General features: G+C 47.2%; 2 protein-coding genes and 1 long non-coding RNA gene across 12 annotated transcripts in view; 1 reads left to right on the forward strand and 2 right to left on the reverse strand.

The window, feature by feature from the left end:
• CD58 (CD58 molecule) overlaps nucleotides 1–8,591 on the reverse strand; it is a 47,224-nt gene extending 38,633 nt beyond the window's left edge. For all 3 annotated transcript variants that reach the window (XM_067727406.1, XM_067727408.1, XM_067727407.1), the window contains exon 1: nucleotides 8,435–8,591. In XM_067727406.1, coding sequence (XP_067583507.1) covers nucleotides 8,435–8,504 — 70 coding nt within the window. In that variant the 5' untranslated portion in view covers nucleotides 8,505–8,591. The remainder of the gene's footprint in view (nucleotides 1–8,434) is intronic.
• On the forward strand, nucleotides 8,450–12,394 carry LOC137219204 (uncharacterized). The gene is made up of 3 exons (XR_010941019.1): nucleotides 8,450–9,668; nucleotides 10,091–10,172; nucleotides 11,333–12,394. It is a non-coding gene; the product is annotated as an uncharacterized lncRNA (long non-coding RNA).
• IGSF3 (immunoglobulin superfamily member 3) overlaps nucleotides 11,970–22,877 on the reverse strand; it is a 99,374-nt gene continuing 88,466 nt past the window's right edge. For 4 of the 8 annotated variants that reach the window (XM_067727402.1, XM_067727400.1, XM_067727397.1 and 1 more), the window contains 4 exons: nucleotides 21,563–21,970; nucleotides 16,966–17,442; nucleotides 14,905–15,129; nucleotides 11,970–12,727 (listed from right to left, as the gene is read on the reverse strand). In XM_067727402.1, the coding sequence (XP_067583503.1) occupies nucleotides 12,636–12,727; nucleotides 14,905–15,129; nucleotides 16,966–17,442; nucleotides 21,563–21,970 (1,202 nt within the window). In that variant the 3' untranslated portion in view covers nucleotides 11,970–12,635. Of the gene's footprint in view, nucleotides 15,130–16,965; nucleotides 17,443–21,562; nucleotides 21,971–22,877 lie in introns of all 8 variants that reach the window. The other 4 variants (XM_067727404.1, XM_067727403.1, XM_067727399.1 and 1 more) reach the window with 3 other exon arrangements.

Below are 22,877 nucleotides of genomic sequence, written 5' to 3' on the forward strand. Positions count from 1 at the left end.
ATAAATAAGTCATGGAGATGTAATGTATAGCATAGGGAATATGGTCAATAATATTGTAATAACTTTCTGTGGTGACAGATGGTGACTAGACTTATTGTGACCATTTTGTAATGTAAAAAAATATTGAATCACTATGTTTACACCTGAAACTAATGTATCGATAATACTGTAAGTCAATTTAAAAAGGGAAAAAACAAATAACCATAATAGAGTGTACAATTCAATTTTTTAAATTACAGTAAAAAGACAGCAATGAAACAAATTCCTAGATCTAGTTCTTTAAAAGTAGTTGTTAAGTCTTTTTCAAAATTCCTAAAAGATACCTGTCAAAAATAAACAAAAACAGCAACAAATGGAAAAATGTGAAATTTCATCAGATCCTGGTATTTAAAAAAAGACATCCTTGTGACAATTGGAGGAATTTGAGTAAGAGTAGAAGTTAAGTGATATTGTGAGATTACTGTTAATTTTTATAAATATTATGTTATTGGGCTTATGCCAAAGCATTTAGGAGTGAAGTGTGGGTGTATAAAGAAGGTATAATTATGGCAAAATGTTAATAAATGAATACATAAATAAAACCCCATTCTGAATTCTATGGCCCAAAGAAGGTTCCCCCACCCCTCTACTGTAGATTACAATATTGGATACAATCTATGTGATTGGTAATTTGCTGTCATATAATCTCACATGCTTTAGCAAAATTACGTTGGACAATATATATGTTATATATAAGAGATTAACTATGGCTGCACCAATCAACAAAAAGTTGCTTACCTATTCTTGGGTTGGGAATACATAGACTTTGAGTCAAACAGACCTAAGTGCTAGCAGGTTCTACCACTTATTTGTTGTGTGAACTTGGACAAGGTACTTGACCTACCTCAACTTTGTTCTCCTCCTTAACAGTCTCTACCTTATAAAACTGGTGTGACAATTAAATGAAAACAAAAATCTAAAACTCTAAGCACAGCACTTGGCACAGAGCACGTGCTTAATTCATGGCAACTGTTATATACACCCCATTATAATACTGGATCTAGTTTTTTGAGAGGAAAACACAACACTATTTTGATTTGGATTACGTTTCATAAATAAAACCTCACAGGCTCTCTGAATCTTAATTAAGCAAAGCATATGAACAAGTCTCACATAATAATGTGAGATAATGATAATTTAAAATGGGGAAATGTTTGACCAATACTTTATCATCTAATGTCCAGATTTAACAATTTGTATTGTTAAAAATATTAAAAGAGATCAATGAAAGAGGGGCTTTCCTGGTGGTGCAGTGGTTGAGAGTCTGCTTGCCAGTGCAGGGGACGCGGGTTCGAGCCCTGGTCTGGGAAGATCCCACATGCTGCGGAGCAACTGGGCCTGTGAGCCACAGCTACTGAGCCTGCGCGTCTGGAGCCTGTGCTCCGCAACAAGAGAGGCCGCGACAGTGAGAAGGTCCGCGCACCGCGATGAAGAGTGGCCCCCGCTCGCCGCAACTAGAGAAAGCCCTCGCACAGAAATGAAGACCCAACACAGCCAAATAAATAAACAAATACATTTAAATCAATGAAAGAAACTTTATATGAAGTGGTATATGACTTGGTTCCTGCATACAAGGATCTAAAATCTAGCTGGAGAGACAACTGGCAAGATAAAGGATCCAAAAAAGGTCAACCACTGCAGAATAAGGCAGGCGCTGCTAATGAGAGCTAACTAATACAACAGTTCCTATTTTTGATCTTGCTACTTGCCCAGCGCTACCTAGGTCCTGTCCACATGTTACCCCACTGATGCAAACCAGGGCCAAATCCTGCCAGCCCTACCTTCAAAACACACCCTGCTATCTTCAATTCCTCACCCCAACCCCAGTCATTTCTTACCCACCCCCACCCAGTCATTGTTCCCGCAGCCTCCTAACTGGTCTCCCTGCTTCTCTTTTTTCATCAGCAAGGACCATCCTCCACGCCGCATCCAGAATCATTCATTTAAACACTCATTACAATTTCACTCCTGTTCATAACTCTCTGAGACTTCCTATTTTACTGGGAATAAAAAAAATGTAGTCTTTCAAAGGGCCACAGGGACTTCCCTGGTGGCGCAGTGGTTAAGAATCCGCCTGCCAATGCAGGGGACACGGGTTTGAGCCCTGGTCCGGGAAGATCCCACATGCCGCAAAGCAACTACGCCGGTGTGCCACAACTACTGAGCCTGCGGAGCTCTAGAGCCCACAAGCCACAACTACTGAGCCCAGGTGCCTAGAGCCTGTGCTCCGAAACAAGAAAAGCCACCGCAATGAGAAGCCCGTGCACCACAACGAAGAGTAGCCCCCTGCTCTCTGCAACTAGAGAAAGCCCACGCACAGCAACGAAGAGCCAACGCAGCAAAAAATAAATAAATAAATAAATTTATTGAAAAAAAAAAAGGGCCCACAAAACTTTATTTCTAGGGTCCAGCCCTGACTACTTGTACAACTTCATTTCCTATTTACTCTCCAGCACAGTGCCCTCCTCGAAGTTCTTTAAACAGCTGAAGCCTATCTCAGGGTTTTTGCTGCTGTCCTCTCTGTCTGGAATACTACTCTCCCAGATGGTAACCTGGCCTGCTCCATCATTTCCTTTTAAGTCTACACTCAACTGTTACCCTTTTAAAGAGACCCTCCCCTGACCACACTACATAAAATACTAACCACCAGAGAGTGACAATGAAATATCATACCTCCACCCCATGGAGCACTATGAAGCTGTTAAAAAAAAAAAAAAATGAGGATGATCTCTATGAACTGATATGGAACGATTTTCCAGACATATGGTTAACTGACAAAAACAAAGTACAAAAGAGTACACAGAGTATGTTACCTGTTGTTTAAAAAAGGGAGTTAGAAATAAACATATGTATCTGTTTATAACTGCAAAAAGAAACAAAGATAAAACTGAAACAAATTATATGTTATGGGGGGAGAGGAAGGGGGGGAATAGAATTTCTGAGCATATATACATATATATATTTTTTTTTTTTTTCTTTTTTTGCAGTATGCGGGCCTCTCACTGTTGTGGCCTCTCCCGTTGTGGAGCACAGGCTCCGGACGCACAGGCTCAGTAGCCATGGCTCACGGGCCCAGCTGCTCCGAGGCATGTGGGATCTTCCCGCATGTGGGATTTTCCCGGACCGGGGCACGAACCCGTGTCCCCTGCATCATTAGGCGGACTCTCAACCACTGTGCCACCAGGGAAGCCCCTGAGCATACTTTTTTATGGTCATCCCGCAGTATCCACAGGGAATTGGTTCCAGGATCCCAGTGGATACAAAAATCTGAGGATGATCAAATCCTTCATATAAAATGGCATAATATTTGCAGATAACCTATGCACATCCTCTCATATACTGTAAATCATCTCCAGATTACTTATAATACCTAATACAATGTAAATGTTATTTAAATAGTTGTCAGAATGTGGCAAATTCAAGTTTTGCTTTCTGGGACTTTCTGGAATTTTTTTTTTCCTGAATATTTTTAATCTGCAGCTGGTTGAATCTGCAAATATGGAAGGCCAGCTGTATATGGTTTTGATTTGAACCATGTTAATAGTTTACATATTTAAAAATTAAATCAAGGTGGGGGAAACCCTAAAACTGAATAGAAAGAGAAACAAATTAATGCAACTATGTATCACTTTGATAACATAACCACACAGAAGAAAAATTCAAATAACTTGAAAATACAGTGTTCTATACATATTTAGTGGGATATATGAAAGAATAAAAAGAACTGCTAAGAAATCTTGAACTGTATTTAGTAAAGTTTGTGCTTGGGAGTAGTATTGGCATAGCAATTATGGAATTAGTTTGTGTTTAATGTAGATTTGGAAAATATACTAATGCTACTAAGAATAGAATTCACGCCTTGGGGAAGGGAGGTACTAATATGGAATGGAGGAAAAGGAAAAACTGAATTGTTGGATTAGCTTTTGCAGTAACAAGATGAATGCCTGACTTTGTGAAAACTATTTCCTAGCACTGAAAACTGACAGGGCCTAGAAGCTATGGCTCCAAGAGTCTTGAGCACACCTAGCACCCAGGTCTTAATTTCTAAATACCATCCCCCACTAACAGGAAAAAAGGAATCTAATGATTCCAAGGCTGAGTCAGGAAAAGAACAAAATGAGTCCAGAACACCCTTCTACACCAGAAAGTAAGGAAAGTGCTCAAAACTGAGGGAAACATGGCAAAAGGACACTGAAACTTGGAAGGGTTCTCACTTGCCAAATACAGAATCACTGAGCATCAAAATGAAAAATGACAGGAATGCCATCTTAAATAATACACGAGTCCTTACTAGTATTAAAAAAAAAAAGAAAATTAAAAAGGGAGGTGCAGAAGCTCTTTGTTACTGAAGAATGTCAATAAAGTATAAACAAAATAGGGATACAAAATTGCTATCTACAAACATTTTAGCGGGAAGAATCACCACTGGGTTGTGAAACATTGGGTGAAAGATTGTTGGAAAACAGGATATTCACACAATCTCAAAGTGTTACTTAATGAATCAGGTATTACAGACGTACCCATTTTATTGTGCTTTGCTTTACTGTGCTTTGTAGATATTGTTTTGTTTTTTTTTTTTACGGTATGCGGGCCTCTCACTGTTGTGGCCTCTCCCCCTGCGGAGCACAGGCTCCGGACGCGCAGGCTCAGCGGCCATGGCTCACGGGCCCAGCCGCTCCGCGGCATGTGGGATCTTCCCAGACCGGGGCACGAACCCGTGTCCCCTGCATCGGCAGGCGGACTCTCAACCACTGCGCCACCAGGGAAGCCCGATATTGTGTTTTTTTACAAATTAAAGTTTTGTGACAACTCTGCACTGTCAGATGGTAGTTAGCATTTTTTAGCAATAAAGTATCTTTTAATTAAGGTATGTACATTTTTTTTAGACATAATGCTATGGCACACTTAATAGACTACAGTATAGTATAAACATCACTTTTAAATATACTAGGAAATCAAAAAACTCGTTATGGCTTGCTTTATTGCGATATTTCCAGTGGTTTGGAACCAAGCATGCAAAATCTGTACTCACACGCTTGTATTTTCTCCTCTACAATGGAGAAATCTGGTGGACCTCACCTTAACCAAATCATCAACATTAACGTCTCCAATAATGAGAGAAATGGACTGCATCTGCAGTCTGATGAGATGCACACCTGTGCGAATTCCTGCCCAGGAATGTTTAAACCTGAATCTAAGCATGTACTTCAACATCGAGGGACATTTTTATTAAAAAAAAAAAAAAAAACTAGTCCAGACCCCTTCAAAAAGGGCAATACCATAAAGGAGAAAAGAGAAAAAGAAAAAAAGAAGCTGGCTTGGGCTTCCGGGGTGGCGCAGTGGTTGAGAGTCCGCCTGCCGATGCAGGGGACAAGGGTTCATGCCCCGGTCCGGGAAGATCCCACATGCCACGGAGCGGCTGGGCCCGTGAGCCATGGCCGCTGAGCCTGTGTGTCCGGAGTCTGTGCTCCGCAACGGGAGAGGCCACAACAGTGAGAGGCCCGCGTACCGCAAAAAAAAAAAAAAAAAAAAAAAGAAGCTGGCAACAGTTTAGATTTTTAGATTTAAGGGGATTAAAGAGGAATGACTACCAAATCTGGTGTGTGATCCAAGATCGGCTTCTGGACCCTATCTGAAAACAGTATTGTATCAAGCTATATTTCCTGACTGTGATAATGGTGCCAGGGCTTAACTGCAAACATATTATTCTTAGAAAACCTATGTTGGAAGTTCCCTGGTGGTCCAGTGGGTAAGACTACTCATTCCCAATGCCGGGGGCCCAGGTTCAATCCCTGGTTGGGGAACTAGATCCTGCACGCGTGCCGCCACTAAGACGTGGCACAGCCAAAATAAATAAACAAATATTAAAAAAAAAAAGACCTATGTTGAAATATTTAGGGTTAAGTTGTCATAAGAACTGCAATTCTCAAATGATTTAACAACAACAACAAAAAAGTTAACTGGATGGGTGTGGGTGTATATAGAGAGATGTAACCCAAATGTGATAAAATGTTAATAAGTGGTGATTCAAGAAGAAAGGTGTGTAAGTGTTCACTTTACTATTTTGGCAACTATTCTAAAGATTTTAAATCTTCCAGAATTTTAGAAAATTAAAAGGAACTATTAACCACTTCCATTTCCCTTGCCTCTGCACTAGTAATCTCTATATTAGTAAATGTTCACCACCACCCAACAACTACATAGTTACTGCTTTATTTCCTTACTGTCTCTCCCCCACTATAATGTAAGCTTCCCAGTGCTGACACATAGTTGATAGTCCATAAGTGCGTGTTGAATGGCTGATGCTCACAGTCATCCTATTAAGCAGATATTATTATTATCCTTTCTCTCATGTGAATGGCGCTCTCTTTAAAGGCAAAGGTGTGGAGGCACACAGAAGTAAGGTAACTTACAGAAGTTTTAACTGCGAGGAGCGGGGCCAGGTCAGAGGCCAGGTATCTCTCTGGGAGCAGATACTCTTCATCACTGTTAGGCAGCTTTCCCTAGTGAGGTGGGTTTGGCCCCCAAAGGGCTCACTGCAGACCTACACGGTTTCCCTTAGCGCAAAGCCTATTCAGAGAAGGCGATATTCATGCTTGCAGAATGAAATGACGTCTGAATAAATAAATGAATTAGGTGGGAGAAACCAGCTAGTTCAGAGGATCTTCCTAGAGGAGGTGTGGCTTGATGGGTAAACTGGGTTTTCAGTTGAAGAGAGAGCACAGAGCAGGCAGTAGTGACCAAAGGTGCATTCTGGGACCGGGGAGAGACCTGTGCCTCTGGAGGAGTTACCTTATCCCTTCAACCTCTGTATATGCCTCTCCCTCCTGCCCATAGCCACCAGCATATGAAACCCTCACAGCTCTTTGGGGTCTGTGATGGTACCTGCCCTGGTCCCCCACCTCCAATTCCTCTCAACTACAATCATTTCTCTTTACTGCTGCCAGATTAATTCTTCCTAAGTGGATGGCTCTGATCCTGTCAGGCCCAGAAAGAGGTCTCCTTCGCCTGCAGAAGAGAATCCCAACTCTCAAAGAGGACATTCAGGGCTCCCCTAGGGGGCCTCAAGCTCCCGTGGGCACTGCAACTCTGCAGTGACACTGATGACTCCCTACTGCCCAAGGTCACCCTCTACACCCTGCTCCCCTGTCTTTCTTTCCTGGTCTCCTGCTCTTGGAATCTTTTCCCACATCACGGCATGTTCACATACCACCTGTCCTCGGAGGCCAGGTTCAAATACCCTCCCTTCCATGAAGTTTCTGCTTCACAAAAGATATTTGATTTCACAAAAGATGTTGCTGTCTTCCCCCTGCACGCCCACAGCACTTTACCTCTCTTAAAACATTTACTTCTGTGCCTTACACTGTAGGTTCTTTTGAACGTATCTCAACCCCCCATTCCGCAGGCTGTAAGCCACAGATGCATGCACCCCAAAGGCACTCAATAAACGCTGAACGCAGAGTGGAGAGGGGAGGTTCATCAGGGGTGTGGGCTAAGGGGCCGGTGGCAGGAAATTCCAAGAAAAGAAGTACTAGTTAAGGGGGTTGTTACTATGCTTCAGGGGTTTGGTTATGACTTAACTAGGGGCCTGTGTGGGGAGAGGTTGCTAAGGGTGGGGAGGTAAAAAATTGAGACAAAGATAACTATTTCATGGCGCTGTCGTAACGATTTAGCTGAAGAAGCGTGAAAGGGATGAACACAGTCCTAGACACTCACATGTTAGTCCTTTCATGTCCGGAAGGGAGGGGAAAGGGGACCAGCCGACACTCCTTAGGAATTCTGAATTGAGGCCCTCGCCTTCCCGCTGCAGAGCAGTTCTGAACTGCCGCCCTCCGCGCGGGCGCGGGCATAGTTGGCTTTGGCCGCAGCGCGCCCACCCCCAGCGCGGAGGCCGGCGCGCGCGCAAAGAGCGCGTTCCTTGGCCAGGGAGGCCAGCCCGAGACAAGCTCCCGCGCTGCGGAAGCGGCGAACCAAGTTCCCCTCAAGTTCTGCGCTACGGCACCTCCGGCTGGAAGCAGTAACTTAGTCACTTGAGTCGCACTGAAAAGGCACCCCTTCCGGAGGAACACGAGTGGGAATCGGGGATCGTGGAGGTTAAGAAGGCTCCCCAGAGGGAGGAAAGAGCCTAGGGGAGGTGAACGAGAAGGAGTCGCGTCCTTCTTTTTCCCAAACAGGCTTCAGAGTCTGCGGTCCACGTTTCCTGCTGACCACCCTAGGGAGACCTGTGGGTGACACGACCAAGTCCCGCGCGCGGGCTGCGTGCCCCACGCCAACCCCACCACCCCACCTTGCAGCGGCCTCGGGCCGCGCCCGTCCACCCGACCCTGGAGCCCCGGGGCCACTGACACCCCGCGCTGCCGGTCCCCGCGGGCTCCCGGGGGAGGCCTCCACTCACCCAACCGGAGCAACAGGCAGACCACTCCGAGGGCCCCCACGGCCCACCCCGCGGCGCTCCCCGCGGCCATAGCGGACGGGCCAGCTTCCGCGACAGGGACCCAGCCGGGCGTCGCCTCGGCCTGCCAGACGGAGAGAGAGCCCGCCCCGCGGTGCGCCCCGCCCCGCGCGTCCCGCCAGGCCCCGGATGACGTCTTGGCGCGCGTTTTCTTCCCCTCCCGAGAACGCGGTCTGGGCCCCGGGTACTTCCTGCTCTTCTGCCGCCCCCCCTCCTCTGTGGAGCTCTCCCCCAAAAGTGGCTTGCGTGTTCACACCAGGTTTATCCTCGTTACTCCCGCACGTCCCGCACTTTTCCTTGGCATTTGGAACGTGATGGAGACGCCCCCATAGCCGTGGGTATCGGACCGTCGCTCCCCGAAAACTGCGCCCCACTCGGCTGGAGGTGACAGCAGAGCTCTGTGCCGGGACAGGGAGGTTCTGAAGCGCTTTATTCCTTCAGCGCTTTCCAGCAGCCGCAGTCGCGCAGCCTCGCTTTTCCTGCCAGTCACTTCGCTACTACGACCCTGGACAAGGCAGCTTCGTCAAATATTAAGACAAAAGGAAACGGGCAACATTCTAGACGACTGCTAGACTGTGTGGGGTCCCCTGGTGCGGCCCCAATCCTCCTCCCCCAAGTGCCTGCTTCTCCTCATTCAAGTGCAGCCACCTTCTCGTTAAGACGGACCTCACCCCAACACTCCCTCACTGGGAACTGGGATTTCCAGCCTTGGGTTTCTCCTTTCTCCGTTTCCTCTTTGTTTCACTCTTCCTCCATCTCTACTGTGGACTCGCCCTCAGGCTGGGGAGTCAGCGCTGCTCACTCCCTCTCCGTTTGGCCTCCCCAAACCTCTCTCCCTCGTGCTGCAGCGGGCGCTTGGAATTCCGCATCTTATTCGTTAGTCCTCTCCCCTCAAATCCATCTGATCCCAGACTCAATTACTACTGTATTCCCAGAACCAGCTACTGGCATCAGTCTCCCGGTCAGCCCCCATTCTTTCAGACAGTGGCACCAGAATGATCCCTGCTCAGCCATTGCCGTTGAGGGAACTCTTCGTTACCATGTGAGCAGGAAACTCCTCCCATGAGCTGGACTCTTGAACGGGACTCTCTGACGTCCCGACAAACACCAACATGTTTGCCAGTTGTGAAGCGGTGGAAGTGTGCTTTATTGTTGCTGTCATTACCATCATCCTCGGGTGGGGACCTCCACTCAAGACACTTGAACTGCCCTGTTAGGAATTCATAAATTATTTCTTACATTAGCCATGAAATTGTAAAAGGTGTCTATATCCGTGAAATTTCTGGGACTGATGTTCTGTACCATGAGCTTAGACATTCCCTATCATCTGAAGATATTGGGAACACAAGGCAGGTACAGTGTGTAGCGCAAAATGTGAGACGATCAAGTTTCTCCTCTGCTCTGGGCTGGTAAGAACTCGGGCTAACTTGGAAAGGTAAGATGGAATCAGAACTTTAAACACTGGGGAGCCCCTCAAAGTTTTTGAGCTGGGAAGTGATCTAACAGCAAACATCTGTTGAGTACTTACTATGAGCCAAGCCCTGTGTTAAGTGCATTACCTGCATTAATTTAATCTTATTGCTGTCCTTGTTTTTACAGATTAGGAAACTGAGGCTCTGAGAAGGTAAATGACTTGCCCAAGGACACAGAGTAAGGTGCAGAACTGGGAGTCCAACCCAGGGTAAGTCCAAAGTACCACTCTTACCCTTTCATACAGGATGGGCAGCTATACTGCTGTTTGGACTGGCCAGCAAAAGCTGTCAGCCCCCTCGAGAGCAGGGCTGAGGAAAGGACTGCCCAGTCACCTGGGCTGGGAAGTATTCCCCAGGTCACGGTCTCCAGGTATCAGGCAAGGAATGGTTTAGTAGGTCTTCCTCGATTGGCTGCTTCTCTGGCCAACGAATGGTGCCAGCTCTTTCATCAAGAGAAATGCTGTGCTTCCAGCAAACATTTTTAGAAGCCCTTATATGCCTGGTCTAGCAGACTTCATGAGTCAAAAGTGGCTCAGAAAGGCTGGACCTGCAATGCATTAGGCAGATGGGCCAAAAGGCCCTATCCATATACTGAGCACTGGCCACCCAAAGGAGGGCTGGATGTATTTTACATCCTGTGACCAGTGTTGAGAGGTCCAGTTTTATCTGCTCATCACTGTAAAGAATCATGGACTAGAAGGGGAAAAAAGGAGGTCTCGTTCAGTCTGCTTGTGTGGCGTGGATGGGCTGCTGCTCTTCCCAGCATGCCACTCTAGTTCTCTGGCTCTAGTTCTTGCCAAGCTTGGAACTACACCCAAGAAGCTTGGGAATCCTAGAAAGACAGAGCAAAACACTGATTCTAATCCTGCATACGTGAAAATCGTCCTTGCCCCATATGGAAGTGTATATTCACTTCATTTATATCAACCCTGGGCGGATTTGCACCAAGGGTGTGTGTGTGTGGAGGGGTAATCTTTATTCCATAATACTCTGTTTCCCTTTTTAAAATGCTCCCTGGCAAAAAGAGAGCATTTGGAAAAAATTAGGCAAAAATAATACATAAGACTTAACATGGAACCATTCTGGGTACCCAAGAGATGAACAGTCACATTTCAACTCCCGACCAAGCCAGCAGCTGCAAGAAGTTGATAAGGATGCAGCAAGTGGGGCTGGGGAGCAGAGGAAAGCACATATTAAAGCTTTTGAAAGGCTTGAGTTTTAAAAAGAAGAAGAAAAGGAAGTACCTCCTTCTGCTTTTTACCTCCATCTAGTTCCTTTTGCATTCTGTGAATTTTAAAGAATTACAGATGGGTTCTGACTAATCACGTGTCGCTGCTATAAACATTCTATTATTCTTCTCAATTTGCAGATGTGGTGAACTCCCCCCAAAACCTCCCAGCATTTGAGTTGTGCAGGGAACAGAGATGGGTGTGTTCCGTGGGCTCAGTGCACGGGAATGCGCAGCTCCTGCGCTTTCCTCCATCCTGGAAAAGGCTTGCTGAGCATTTCACTGTCAGGACAATACGACAGAGTCTGAAGAAGATGGTGTGCTCTTGCTGCCAAGACAAAGGAGAACGCTGTCCCAGGTTCCTGCTCCCCTCCTCTATCAGTCTCCTCTCACTGCATCCTGTCTCCCCACCTCCACCCCACTCCCACCCAAAAGAAATCTAGATTCTGAACTGGCCTGTCAGGCCTCCAGGCCTGTGTGTTGAGCGGTGCACGACTCTGCCCTTGACAGTCAGGGTGGATGTGTATGTATGTATGTATGTGTGATATACGCACATTTTCAGCAGCTGAGAGTAAAGTGTCTTGAGAAAGGGGTGGTTTTTATCACTTGTACAAAGGTGCCACTTGCACTGGGGGTGAGGCGTGATAATAGAAGCCGCAATTCACAAACCCTGAGTTTAGCAAGCCAAAGTCAGGGGCAGAACTCCAGGCCCCCAGGGCACAGCTCCGTAGACAAGAGTGGCTGATTAGCGAGGAGAAAGAAGGACAGTGGACTCTAGTCAATGTAAACAGCCATATTTTCAACATAATTTACTACAGGTCTCTGAAGTGTATATAAAACATTTTAGTGCAACATCTTACAAATAGTTTTCCTTTAAAAAAACAAACAAAAACAAATCAACAGCTCTCTACATCATGCATGGGTAGTTTGCCTACCCTACCTCTTTTTTTTCTTCTTCAAAAGTTAACGCAGAGAAACCATTGTTTGAAAAGAATATGAAAACTTGCTACAGAAACACCCTAGGGAAAGAGGGTGTGGTCATATCCATGTCCTGGAACGGGCCTAGCACAGTGTCGTTTTTCATTAATGCAACATCGTAGATGTAGATAAGTCAAGAGAGCAGTCGGCAGTTTTCCTCTGCGTGTCTCTCCTGTAGGCAACTTGCAGTGAGGTTTCCCAGCCACCGGAGGCCACCATTATCACTCATCTGACGCCACATTTCCATAGAAATGGCCAAAGAAAGAAGGTCCTGGGGATTTTCATAGAAAGCTGAAAAGCTCACCCTTTGACAGTATCCCCTGGCCCAACAGAAAACGCACAGAAAAAAAAAAAAAGTTATTAAAATACTGGCTTCGGTTTCTTTTTTCCTTTCAAATCTCCTGCAAGTGCTTCACTTACTTATGTGCAGCACTGGCTTTTCTTTCTTCTGTGAACCAATTCAAACTCAGATCTTCATTATGTGTCCCAGTTCCAGCCAGCCCTCCGGCATCTTTCCTTTCAGACAGAGGGAATGTACATCGTCTTCTCGAGCTGACTATGAATTAAGGTCCAGCAATTTCCCACTGAAAGCCCACACCCTGAAGTGAAGAAATGGGGCCAAAGACCGCCTTATGTCCTCAACACTGCACCTGCTGTGTAACCTCTACAGCATTGATGCAGCACAAGCAATGGGGATGAGCACATGAGGCTTCAGTGGGATTCAGGCGGCCGCACCTACACAGTCTCACAGGAGAGGACTGGTGTATCTGGGAGGGAGAGAAGGCAGGCTATGCAAGCCCCTCAGAAGACGGTTGGGCAGTTGCCTTGCTTCCCCCTTGGCTATGACACATCAAAGCACCTGCCGAGCACCCAGGCCCCCTGCACACCCGCACACGCCAATGAGGGTCAGTACCCACGTGGCCTGGAATCCTATAGCGCTCCCCTGGAGTCTGTTCTGTCCCAGAACAGGGTTTCACACTAATCTCTCTGGTTAGACCTAGTTCCAGAATCCCTGGAGGTTTTTTCCAAAGTGGGAACTCCCTTGGGATTCAAACTGCAAGTTCATAAGGAAGGGAGATGAAACTTGTGGCCAGCAAAATTTGAGAAAGCCAGGGCAGGAAGACATCTTCATGGAGTGCACAAAAGGAAACACTTGCAACCGATGATGCTCCGGAGCCCGGCATCTTGCCCAGCAAGTGTGAAATAACAGGTGACACTGGCCTTCGCCAGGCTTTAAGGGGCATTCAAATGAAAAGCTTCCATGACAGTGAACAACCAAATCACCTAAAGCCACAAACAAGAGCTAAGAAAGGGAAAGAGAAAAAATCCACGGACAAAGGCATGTGATCACTTTCTGCTGAGATGAGGTAATCCATAAAGATTACAAAGGGCCGCGTCTGGGCCTCACCTGGGCAGATATTCTTATGGCAGTGAGATGCAGGTCAAACGGTGAAGGAGAGAGACATCCGTATCTTTGAGAAAAATCTAATTGGAAGGAAGAAGGAAAACCTAGTCTTCATATCTCCAGGGAGGTAGTTATTCCTCCCTGTTCTACAGTGGCTGGCTCTGGAAACCCCCCCTCACCGCTGGCTGACTGTCCCAACGTTCACGAACCTTAGCTGTCAGCCAGCCCCCAGTGCCTCCCGACAGTGTATGTGGGGGCTGCTGGGCCCTCTGCAGGCTCACTGGCCATTTTCCCTTAAGAGTTTGGCAAAGCACCTGAAAATAGAAGCCCACCTGCTCGCAATTATCAGTCAGAGACTGCCCTTGCAGAACAGACCAAACCAACGACCAGCCTTGGTTCCTTCTTTCACTAATCAGTGACTTTGATCAATCTGAAAGTCAGTAGCTGCTAAAAGCAGCCCTCTGCCCACTTTAACTTGCAAAGTGTGTGCTGTTTGGAGCTTCTGACTCGTTCTCCAACAGAGTCTGCTCATTTTTTGGCAAGGTTGGGATGAAGCCTATTGCCTCCCCAACAGATAGGCTAGGCTGGGCGCTATCTACTCCTAGTGGGGTTATGCAGGATTTATCTTGTACATACAGTTCTTTGAAGCAAAATTCAATGCTTTCATCTTGACTACAAAGTGGTTCCAACAACTCCAGCTGAGGGAAAATATAAGATACAAATTGGGCCCACACTACACATAATTTTCAAGTCTCGTTAAGGAAGTAAAAAATGTTTGGGTATACTTTGATCCATGGGTGGCATTTTCAAGTGTGCAAAAATGAAAAAAAGTCTTGGAAGAGATTCCTTTGCTCTATAAAGTTCGTCCTTCCTGCTGCCATCAGTCGTATTTAAGGGTAATTTGTCCACAACATGACGGAATCCAAAAAGCGTAAACCAAAGGGATTGAAAAAGCGTCCCTTACAAAGAATAAGAACCCCTGTAACATCTATATCTGAGAATGCTATATAAACCAGTGAGTAGACGTGGCACCAGGAGCTACTCACCACATTACCGAAAACAGAAACAAGCAACCTAATTCGGCAGGATGGCGCCACCTGCTCGAAAATAGCTATAACCAACCAAGACTGCCACCTAGAGGCGGTCCGCCTCTGGCTGAGCGGCGACTCCGAACGCTTCGCAAGTCCGACCGCGTTCCGTGGGAGCGCCCCAGAGGTCGGGTGCTGTCCGCTGTCTGATCGCAGAGCAAGAGGCAGTGGGGAGAGCCTCAGCTCCTCTGTGGCTTATGACCGCCAGGGGTCCCCTTAGTCTATGGCTCCTGGGTGGATACTGAGCACAGGGGGCTCCAGGCAAGTGGGGGAGTAGTTGAGGTGTGGTTCCTTGATCCACAACAGGGGCACCCCATTCTTCCCGTCGGAGTTCTTGCTGGAGTTCCGGCTCTTGAAGCGCACCAGCAGGATGGTGATGATAAGGATGCCAAAGATAGGGAAAGGGTAGAAGAAGACGAAGTAGAAGAGGGCGTCGTTGGAGCAGATGATGGACTGCAGGGTGGAACCTGAAAAGGACCGAGAGGGTGACAGGACAATGAGGGCTGAGAACCTGGACTCTCACTCACTCCTGAAGACCCCACCCAACTGCATGGATGCAACTTGGCAGGACTCCTGCATCCACCCTGTCTTTCCCCTCCTGCCACTACTGGAGGGCAGACTACCCTGGTATTCTTGTTTTCACAACCGCATCTCTTCCAACACAGCTGGAAGTTCAAACAAAGCCATGCCTCCATTTCCCACTAGGAGTCAGTTGTATTGCTCGGAAAGCCACACAAGAAAGTGTTATTTATTGATTGTGAACTCAACTGTATCTGGGGTGGTGAAGATGCTGAATCCACTTCAGCCTGAACCTCCTTCCTGGTTGTATTTTACGTGTCCCTTTGCACTTAGTTCTGCTGCCAATGTCCTTCTTTGGAACAGAACACATTCTGTACCCACCAGCTTCTGCGAGCAGTTTTACCAGAAATGATGCTCATTTGATTAATGTTATCAATTAAAAAGTCGTTATGGACCACTTACAAATGTCTGCAGTGTATCTGTGGCTGCACAGAACACAGTGTTAGTCATTCCTGGATACAGAGGAGCAGGAAACCTCACACCCCTGACCTCATCAAGGACTGCTGCTCTGTGACAGGAGCCTGGGCTCTGGGAGGCTGCATTTTCTCTGTAAAATAAGGCTGCTGGATGATCCCTGTGTGCTATGAAGTTTACTAAGTTTGGACAGCCACCGTGGGCTGAAAAAATTGTGGTCTAAACACCTTCCCTTGTACTTTTGGACAGTGGGTTATTCAGCAGATCATTAGGGGGTCTAAGTATGATTTAGGGTTTTTTGGGGGGGTTTTTTGGGCTGTCCTTTCTACCGCACAGCTGTTGCTCATCAGTATTATTAAGAAAATTTAACGTACACTTACTAGATTTCCAAGGTCTATGAGACTACTGATATCAAACACTTTTGACCAACGAAATCTCAATTTCATAAGGTTCTATTTAATAAACAGGAGGTTATCAAAGAAAAGAAAAAGCTGACAAAACTGAAAATGATCTGATAAAATGTTGTGATTGAGAAGAAGTTGAAATTTTTAGCCGATTTTTAATTTCTGTATCATAGGCTAATTCTACTATAACAAACACCATTTTCAGTCTGATAAATTCCACATTTTGACAGAAGGCCAACCAAAAGAGCTCCTCATTAGAGCTAATAATTCAGGTCAGCAAGAATTTCCTCCAGTCTCTGTTCATGAGTCCCTCGGTATTATAAAAACATTGGGTTCTGGATCATTCTGTAGCAATAGCTGTTGGCTAACAGAGCTGCTGCCAAGCTCTTTCCAGATGCTCTGTAACATTACTGCCCTTCTAGGCTGGTCTTCCCAACTAACCATGCAAAATCCACCTAATCCTCCAAGTTACCCTCCGAAATAAAAATGACTCAGGAACTTGAGAAAAAGGGAGAATGGCAGTGAGGTACTCAGACTTCATTTTATTTTTTCTTCCTCTTCTGCTGCTGATTTGCTAAGAAGAGACTAAGCTGGCTATTCTAACGAGTTAACAAGGTAACATCTAACAATACACTTGTATAATGAAATCCAACGAAAATTGAATCTGGTGGAGCATCAAGCTTATTATAAAGATCATCACTTCAATTATCACTTTAATTCCTCTCTCTATTTTTCCCAAGGGCAATCAAGGGTCAGTTTATGAACTGGTTTGTCAAATCCTAAATGCCCACAACAGGCAAGAAAACTGCTTAGTAGTCCACCATCAAGCTCTGATTTTATCTTCCGGACAGCTGGAATCAACAGTGACCCCCCCACACACACACCCTGAAAACTGGAAAAACTCACTTGTGTCCAGAACCCGGATGCCGATGGGGGCGGACTCTTCCTCCGTCAGCCGGTACCATTCCTTCTGAGGGCTGGGCAGCCACTCCTCCACGCGGCAGGAGTAGTTGCCTGTGTCCCGAGGGCTTGCCTGCAGCACTGTGAGCCGGTAGAGTAGCGGGGAGAGCCTCTGGAAGCGAAGCCTGCCCTCCCAGGGGCTGCCCTCTGGGCCGAAGACAGCGTCTGGGCCCACGCTCAGCAGGGCCGTCCGCTCTGTGGGGTCCTCTTCCTCCTCTTCTTCCCCCTCCTCCCCTTCCTCCTCCCCATCTTCCAGGCCAGGGCTGCCCCTTTTCCCTCCAGCTTTAGTCCTCAGGGAGTACCAGGCCACAGCGAAGCGGGAGTCCTGGCTGGAGCGAGACACGATGCTACAGTCTAGCTGGAAAGCCGCCTTCTCGGACACCGTGGCATTGGGGACCACCGTGTCCACCTGCAGGGCGGCATCTGGGGGAGATAAGGCTGTTTTAATTTCTGTTCAAAACAACCTAAATGTCCACCACTAAATATGTTCTAGTAATATACAAGAGGATTCTACGTATCCACTGAAAGGAACAAGGGGGCGTTGTGTGCAGGGAGCTGGAAGGAGATTCAAGAAAAATTGTTAAGAGTACAGCACACTGCGTACTCTACGCATCATCGAGTGGAAGAAAAGAGAAAATAAGTTTTATACTGACATAAGAATCTGTTTATAATTGCATGGAATATCTGGAAGAATGCACAAGGAGCTGGTAACATGGATACTTATAGGAATCCAGGGAGGGAGGGACACTTATTTTCACTGTAACCCCTTGCAGTGGGGTTGAATAGTGTCCCCCCAAATTCATGTCCACCTGGACCCTCCGAATTTCCTTAACTGGTAATAGGGTCTTTGCAGATGTAATTAGTTAAGATGCACTCATATACTGATTTGGGGCAGGCCTGGATATAAGAAGAGGAGAGGACACAGAGAGACACACAGAGAGAAGGACACGGGAAGGCAGAGGCAGAGACTGGAGTGACGCAGCCACAAGCCAGGGAACACGGGGCTGTGAGAAGCTGCAAGAGGCGAGGAAGGACCCCTCCCTAGAACCTTCAGGGGAGCAGGGCCCTGATGACACCTTGATTTCACACTTCTAGCCTCCAGAACTGAGAGAGAATAGATTTCTGTTGTTTGAAGCTACAATGCTTGCGCTAATCCGTTATGGCAGCCCTTGGAAATGAATTCACCCCATCAGCAGCTTTTGAATTGAAACCGGGTGCATGTAGATTACTGCCTACACCACAGGGAACCAACCCAAGCAGGTAAAACTTCTCCAAGGATTGAAGCTAAACAAAAGACAATAAACCTGAAAGGGCCCCTCACCCTGAGTATGGACCCTCAGGAGGATAACACAGACAGTGTCCTGACAGAGGTGGGAGATGCAGACTAGCCACGGAGAGACACCTGAGCAGGTAAAGCACATCCCACAGACACCACCAGACAGCTGTATCTGTTTCTTTCTTTCGCGGGTTTTGGCTCATTGGGGTAGGTTCTAAACAAGTAATTCACTCCCTACCTCCTAAAAGGCCTCCCTTTGGCTCTGTTTATGAAATGCTCATGAAAGATGCCAATGTGGCATCAACGAAAGCAGAGAGACCAAATCGGATTCTGCTTGGACAACCAAACAGGAGCATTTCCCAAGTACCGTCCTGGGCTTTCAATGAAGTGGCTGAATCGGCATGCCAGCGAACACAAAGCTGGTTACCACTGCTTCCGTGGGGCTCTAACAAGCCCCTCCCCACCTCCCTCAGCACATCTGGAACCTTGTGTGCACCGCTGGACACAAAAGCTTAGGAGCCAGCTATAGGTGGCAGCCAGCCCAGCTCTCACCGGGGCTGGGGAGAGATGCTGGAGGGCGGGAAGCGGCAGGACGGGAAATCAGTTCACAGGTGACTCAAACTCCCTCACTCATCGCCTTATCCCTCCAGGGAGCAAGGCAGACGTGCCAACAGAGAGAGATGCTGTGCAGTGAGGCAATGGACCCATCATGGCAAGGTGGTCAGGGACCGTGGGACATTCAGTTCCCCATCTACTCTCTCTTTGCTGTCTTCTTGTCTAAAGCTCACAATTTTTCGGGGCCCCTTCAAGTGCCCTGTCTCTGTTAATGCTCAAGTTTTTGGCTTCCCGTGTCTGTCCCCTTCTAGAAGAGGCCAGAGTATCTCCCTGGTCAGCCTTTGACACTCTTTCCTTCCTTTTCCGTGTGTAAGCTACAAGAAACAAGTTCGTCCCTGCCCCTCCCCGAGGCCATGCTGATGCTCCCATGCTGTGACCTTGACCAGTGACTCTGGGCTGTGGGTGAGGAATGTGGTTCTCTCTCCTCCCCAGTGAGCCAAACACAACTACTCAGCTACTCAGCTACAATCTCACCCAGGGTAGTCCTTCAGTTTGTATATTTCGTACTACGGTCGCCCCTAAGCAATGCAAGGCGATTCTTAACCCAACTTTTAGAGCTCTTTTATTTCAAGTCTTCTATATGTTCAACTTATATCTCAGAAAAAAAGCTTTGAGGTACATCTACATAATGAATGTTATGCAACCAGTAAAAATGGTGGTCATGAAATGCTTTCAATGACATGGGGAAAGGCTCACAAAAGAATGCTGAGTGGGGAAAAAAAAATCACATAGAACAATAAGATCCTGACTTCGTTTAGAAAGAGAGAGAGAGGGAGAGAGACAGAGGGAATATGAAGATATGTAGGTAGTGAGATTACACATAACTTTTTGGTTTTTTTGGCTGTAGGGCATGGGGGATCTCAGTTCCTCGACCAGGGATTGAACCTGTGCCCCTTGCACTGGAAGCACGGAGTCTTAACCCCTGGACCACCAGGGAAGTCCCCACAGATAAATTTTCTTTTCAAAACTATATTTTTCTGTTTTCCAAATGATCACCTTATATAATCAGGGAAGAAAGAAAGGAAGGAAGGGAGGGAAGGAGGGGGGGAGGGAGGAAGGCTACTCAACTGACTGAACACAAGGCAGCCTCAGGGCTGCAGACTTAGGGGTCACATTGTGAGCACACAGTGTGGCGGGAGGGAACCTTGGGCGACCACCCAGTCTGCTCGAAGTACTGGCTGTGCGACATTTCTCTTCAGGCTTCAGTTCCCTCGACAGTAAAACCTACCACTTGGGGCTGTGGTGAAGACTGAACATAAACAGCCTCACTGTGGCTGGGGCGCAGCTGGCTGCCTCCTCCCACGCTGCCTGGGGCCTCAGTGTGCGGATCTCCATAATGGGTGGGAGGTGGAAGAGGAGAGTGCTCAGCTGCTGTGTTTACCATTTACCTTTGGGAAAAGACACGCAGCAGCTTCTAAGCAAGGGGGACGGGGGAAAGAAAGCTCATGGGAAATATGAGTGACTCAAAGTAGAGGCAATTTCCCCTCCAGCTTAGGCAAGACCCGGAGGAGAGAGATAATGTCCCTCTCCTGTAACAAAGGCTGTATGCACTCCCCGAAGTGTGTTCATTGATGTGTGGGGCAGGCACAACCGTGAAGCTCCAGGATTCCACCAACAAAAAGAGCTGTTCTACTTAGATGTGAAAACATTATGAAAGCTTCCAACGGTGCCCACGACCACAAACAGCACCCCGGATGCTCAGAACACAAGACAAAGCATTCACAGTGCATTTCCGCTCCATGTCCTTCAGGGGATCACCGACTCTTTGCTCCGATACGAATGAAGGATGATGTGATGTTTCGCAGGACACAGGAACCCTGCACATCTTTGCTTTGATTATGTGTGTGAATGTGGAACAATAATTCTACCCAGTAATTATATGCATTTGGGTACTTTAGAAGCAACAATAAAGAAAAGCACAAGGCCACAAAGAACAGTCATTAGTACCAATAAAATTATTAGGAAGTGAGAGTATAACGGCTGCAGTTACGTCATTTTCCATTTAAATCATATGAATCAATTCTTTTCCACTGAAAATCCACAAGCTGAATTTTCTGAACCACATGGCTACTGTTTCAAGATTTTTTTTTTTTTTTTTTTTTTGTGGTACGCGGGCCTCTCACTGTTGTGGCTTCTCCCGTTGCAGAGCAGAGCATAGGCTCCGGACGCGCAGGCTCAGCGGCCATGGCTCACGGGCCCAGCCGCTCCGCGGCATGTGGGATTTTCCCGGACCAGGGCACGAACCCGTGTCCCCTGCATCGGCAGGCGGACTCTCAACCACTGCGCCACCAGGGAAGCCCCCTGTTTCAAGATTTTTGCCACTTGTCTGAATCTATTCTTTAAAAAGAAAATATTCTAGGCTCTGCAATAAATAATTGACAATGCTACTCTAGCTAAGAAACAGAATCACCTTAGGCCAAGGCCAGATGTGCAATTTTCCATTCACTAGGGGAAAAAAAATCTCAGACAACTGTGAATGCAAATGTACAACGTAAATGCTCATATATTTAACTGCAAGTAACTAATTAATTGGGTTAATTTAATTAACAATTAGTTCACTTTAAAATTAACTAATTTTATGCAGTGCATAAAATATCACACTTAGAGGGGAACCACCAAAGAGGGCGGAGGCCTGGGGACATTAACTCTCACCTGGTCGCATGACTTGAACAGCCGTCTGGCCAGCGGTGTCCTCTGCCCGTCTGTACCACGTGCCGCCAGGGCTGGGCAGCCACTCCTCGACGCGGCAGCTGTAGGTTCCGCTGTCCTGCACCGCCACGTTCTGGATGAAGAGCCGGTACACGCCTGGGGAAGGGCTCTCCAAGTGCAGCCGGCCCTTCAGGTTGTTCTTGGCCGCCTGCTCTCCGTAGTGGAAGGTGGCGTCGCGACTCAGGCGGGCCAAGGTTTCCCGCTCTGGGTGGTTGGGCTTCCACACGAACCACTCCACCAGCAGCTGGGAGGCCGCGCTTGTGCGGTTCAGGACCACACACTCCAGCTGCACCTGCCGCGTCTCCAGCACCGACAGGTTGCCCTGCGCCTGGCTGAGCTTCAGGCGGCTGTCTGCAAAGGCGAGGAAAGAGACGTTGCCAACAAGAAAGCAACGAGCCACGTGCATGCACCCCTTCCCAGCGGACGTGAGCGGGTGCCTTCCAAACGCAGGAGGACAGCAGCACGTTCAATCAGCAGAAGCACTGCTCAGGCGCACACCCTGAACGTTCTGAGTTCTTGATCATGGGTCTGAGTGCCTGAGTTTCATGGAGTTCAATGTTACGGTAACAGCTGCCCCCTAATTTATAACTCTCATCGGTTCAGATGCTTAGGAGAGGACAAGCGTGCATGGTAGATGACTCCACGTCCAAGGGACAGCAGACCACAAAGAGTATGGCCAAGGGGAGGGCGTGGCTGGGAAGGGACAGCAAAGGGCATGGTGAGAACCCTGCTGGGAGAGCAAATTTTTAAAACTGACCACATGATGGCTAGAATGTGCTGGGCTGTCAGCCTCAAAAGAACTGCAAGGGAAAGCCACGTTAATACGTTCACCAGCTGGCCCTGAGAATTGCGGTTCTTACTTTCTTTACCAAAAACACCCCACACGGGTTCCCTCTCAAGGTGGAAACAGAACCGATCTGACACCAGTAAAGAAAAGACTGATACTGATGGCTGTCTGAAACCTCAGCCAATCAGATTCTCCTCCAGAGAAAAAGTGTCATTAAACGCGGTACACTCTGATCACATACAATTTCATAAAGGCCCCCAAAGCCTCTTTGGACCAGAGGGGTTAAAAAGCTATGGAACTGTAAGTGCCCAGAAGCCCCTGAGAAGGACACCTCCTGAGTGATATCTGAGGAGGGAGGGACTTTCACTTTTCCAGTTTAATACTGTCAGAATGTTTTCTAATGCACGTTTATCTCACCTTTGTAATAAAAGGTCAAAAAATTTAAAAAAAAACAAGAGAATATATTTCAAA

Source organism: Pseudorca crassidens, chromosome 2 (assembly GCF_039906515.1).
Source record: "Pseudorca crassidens isolate mPseCra1 chromosome 2, mPseCra1.hap1, whole genome shotgun sequence".
NCBI lineage: Eukaryota > Metazoa > Chordata > Mammalia > Artiodactyla > Delphinidae > Pseudorca > Pseudorca crassidens.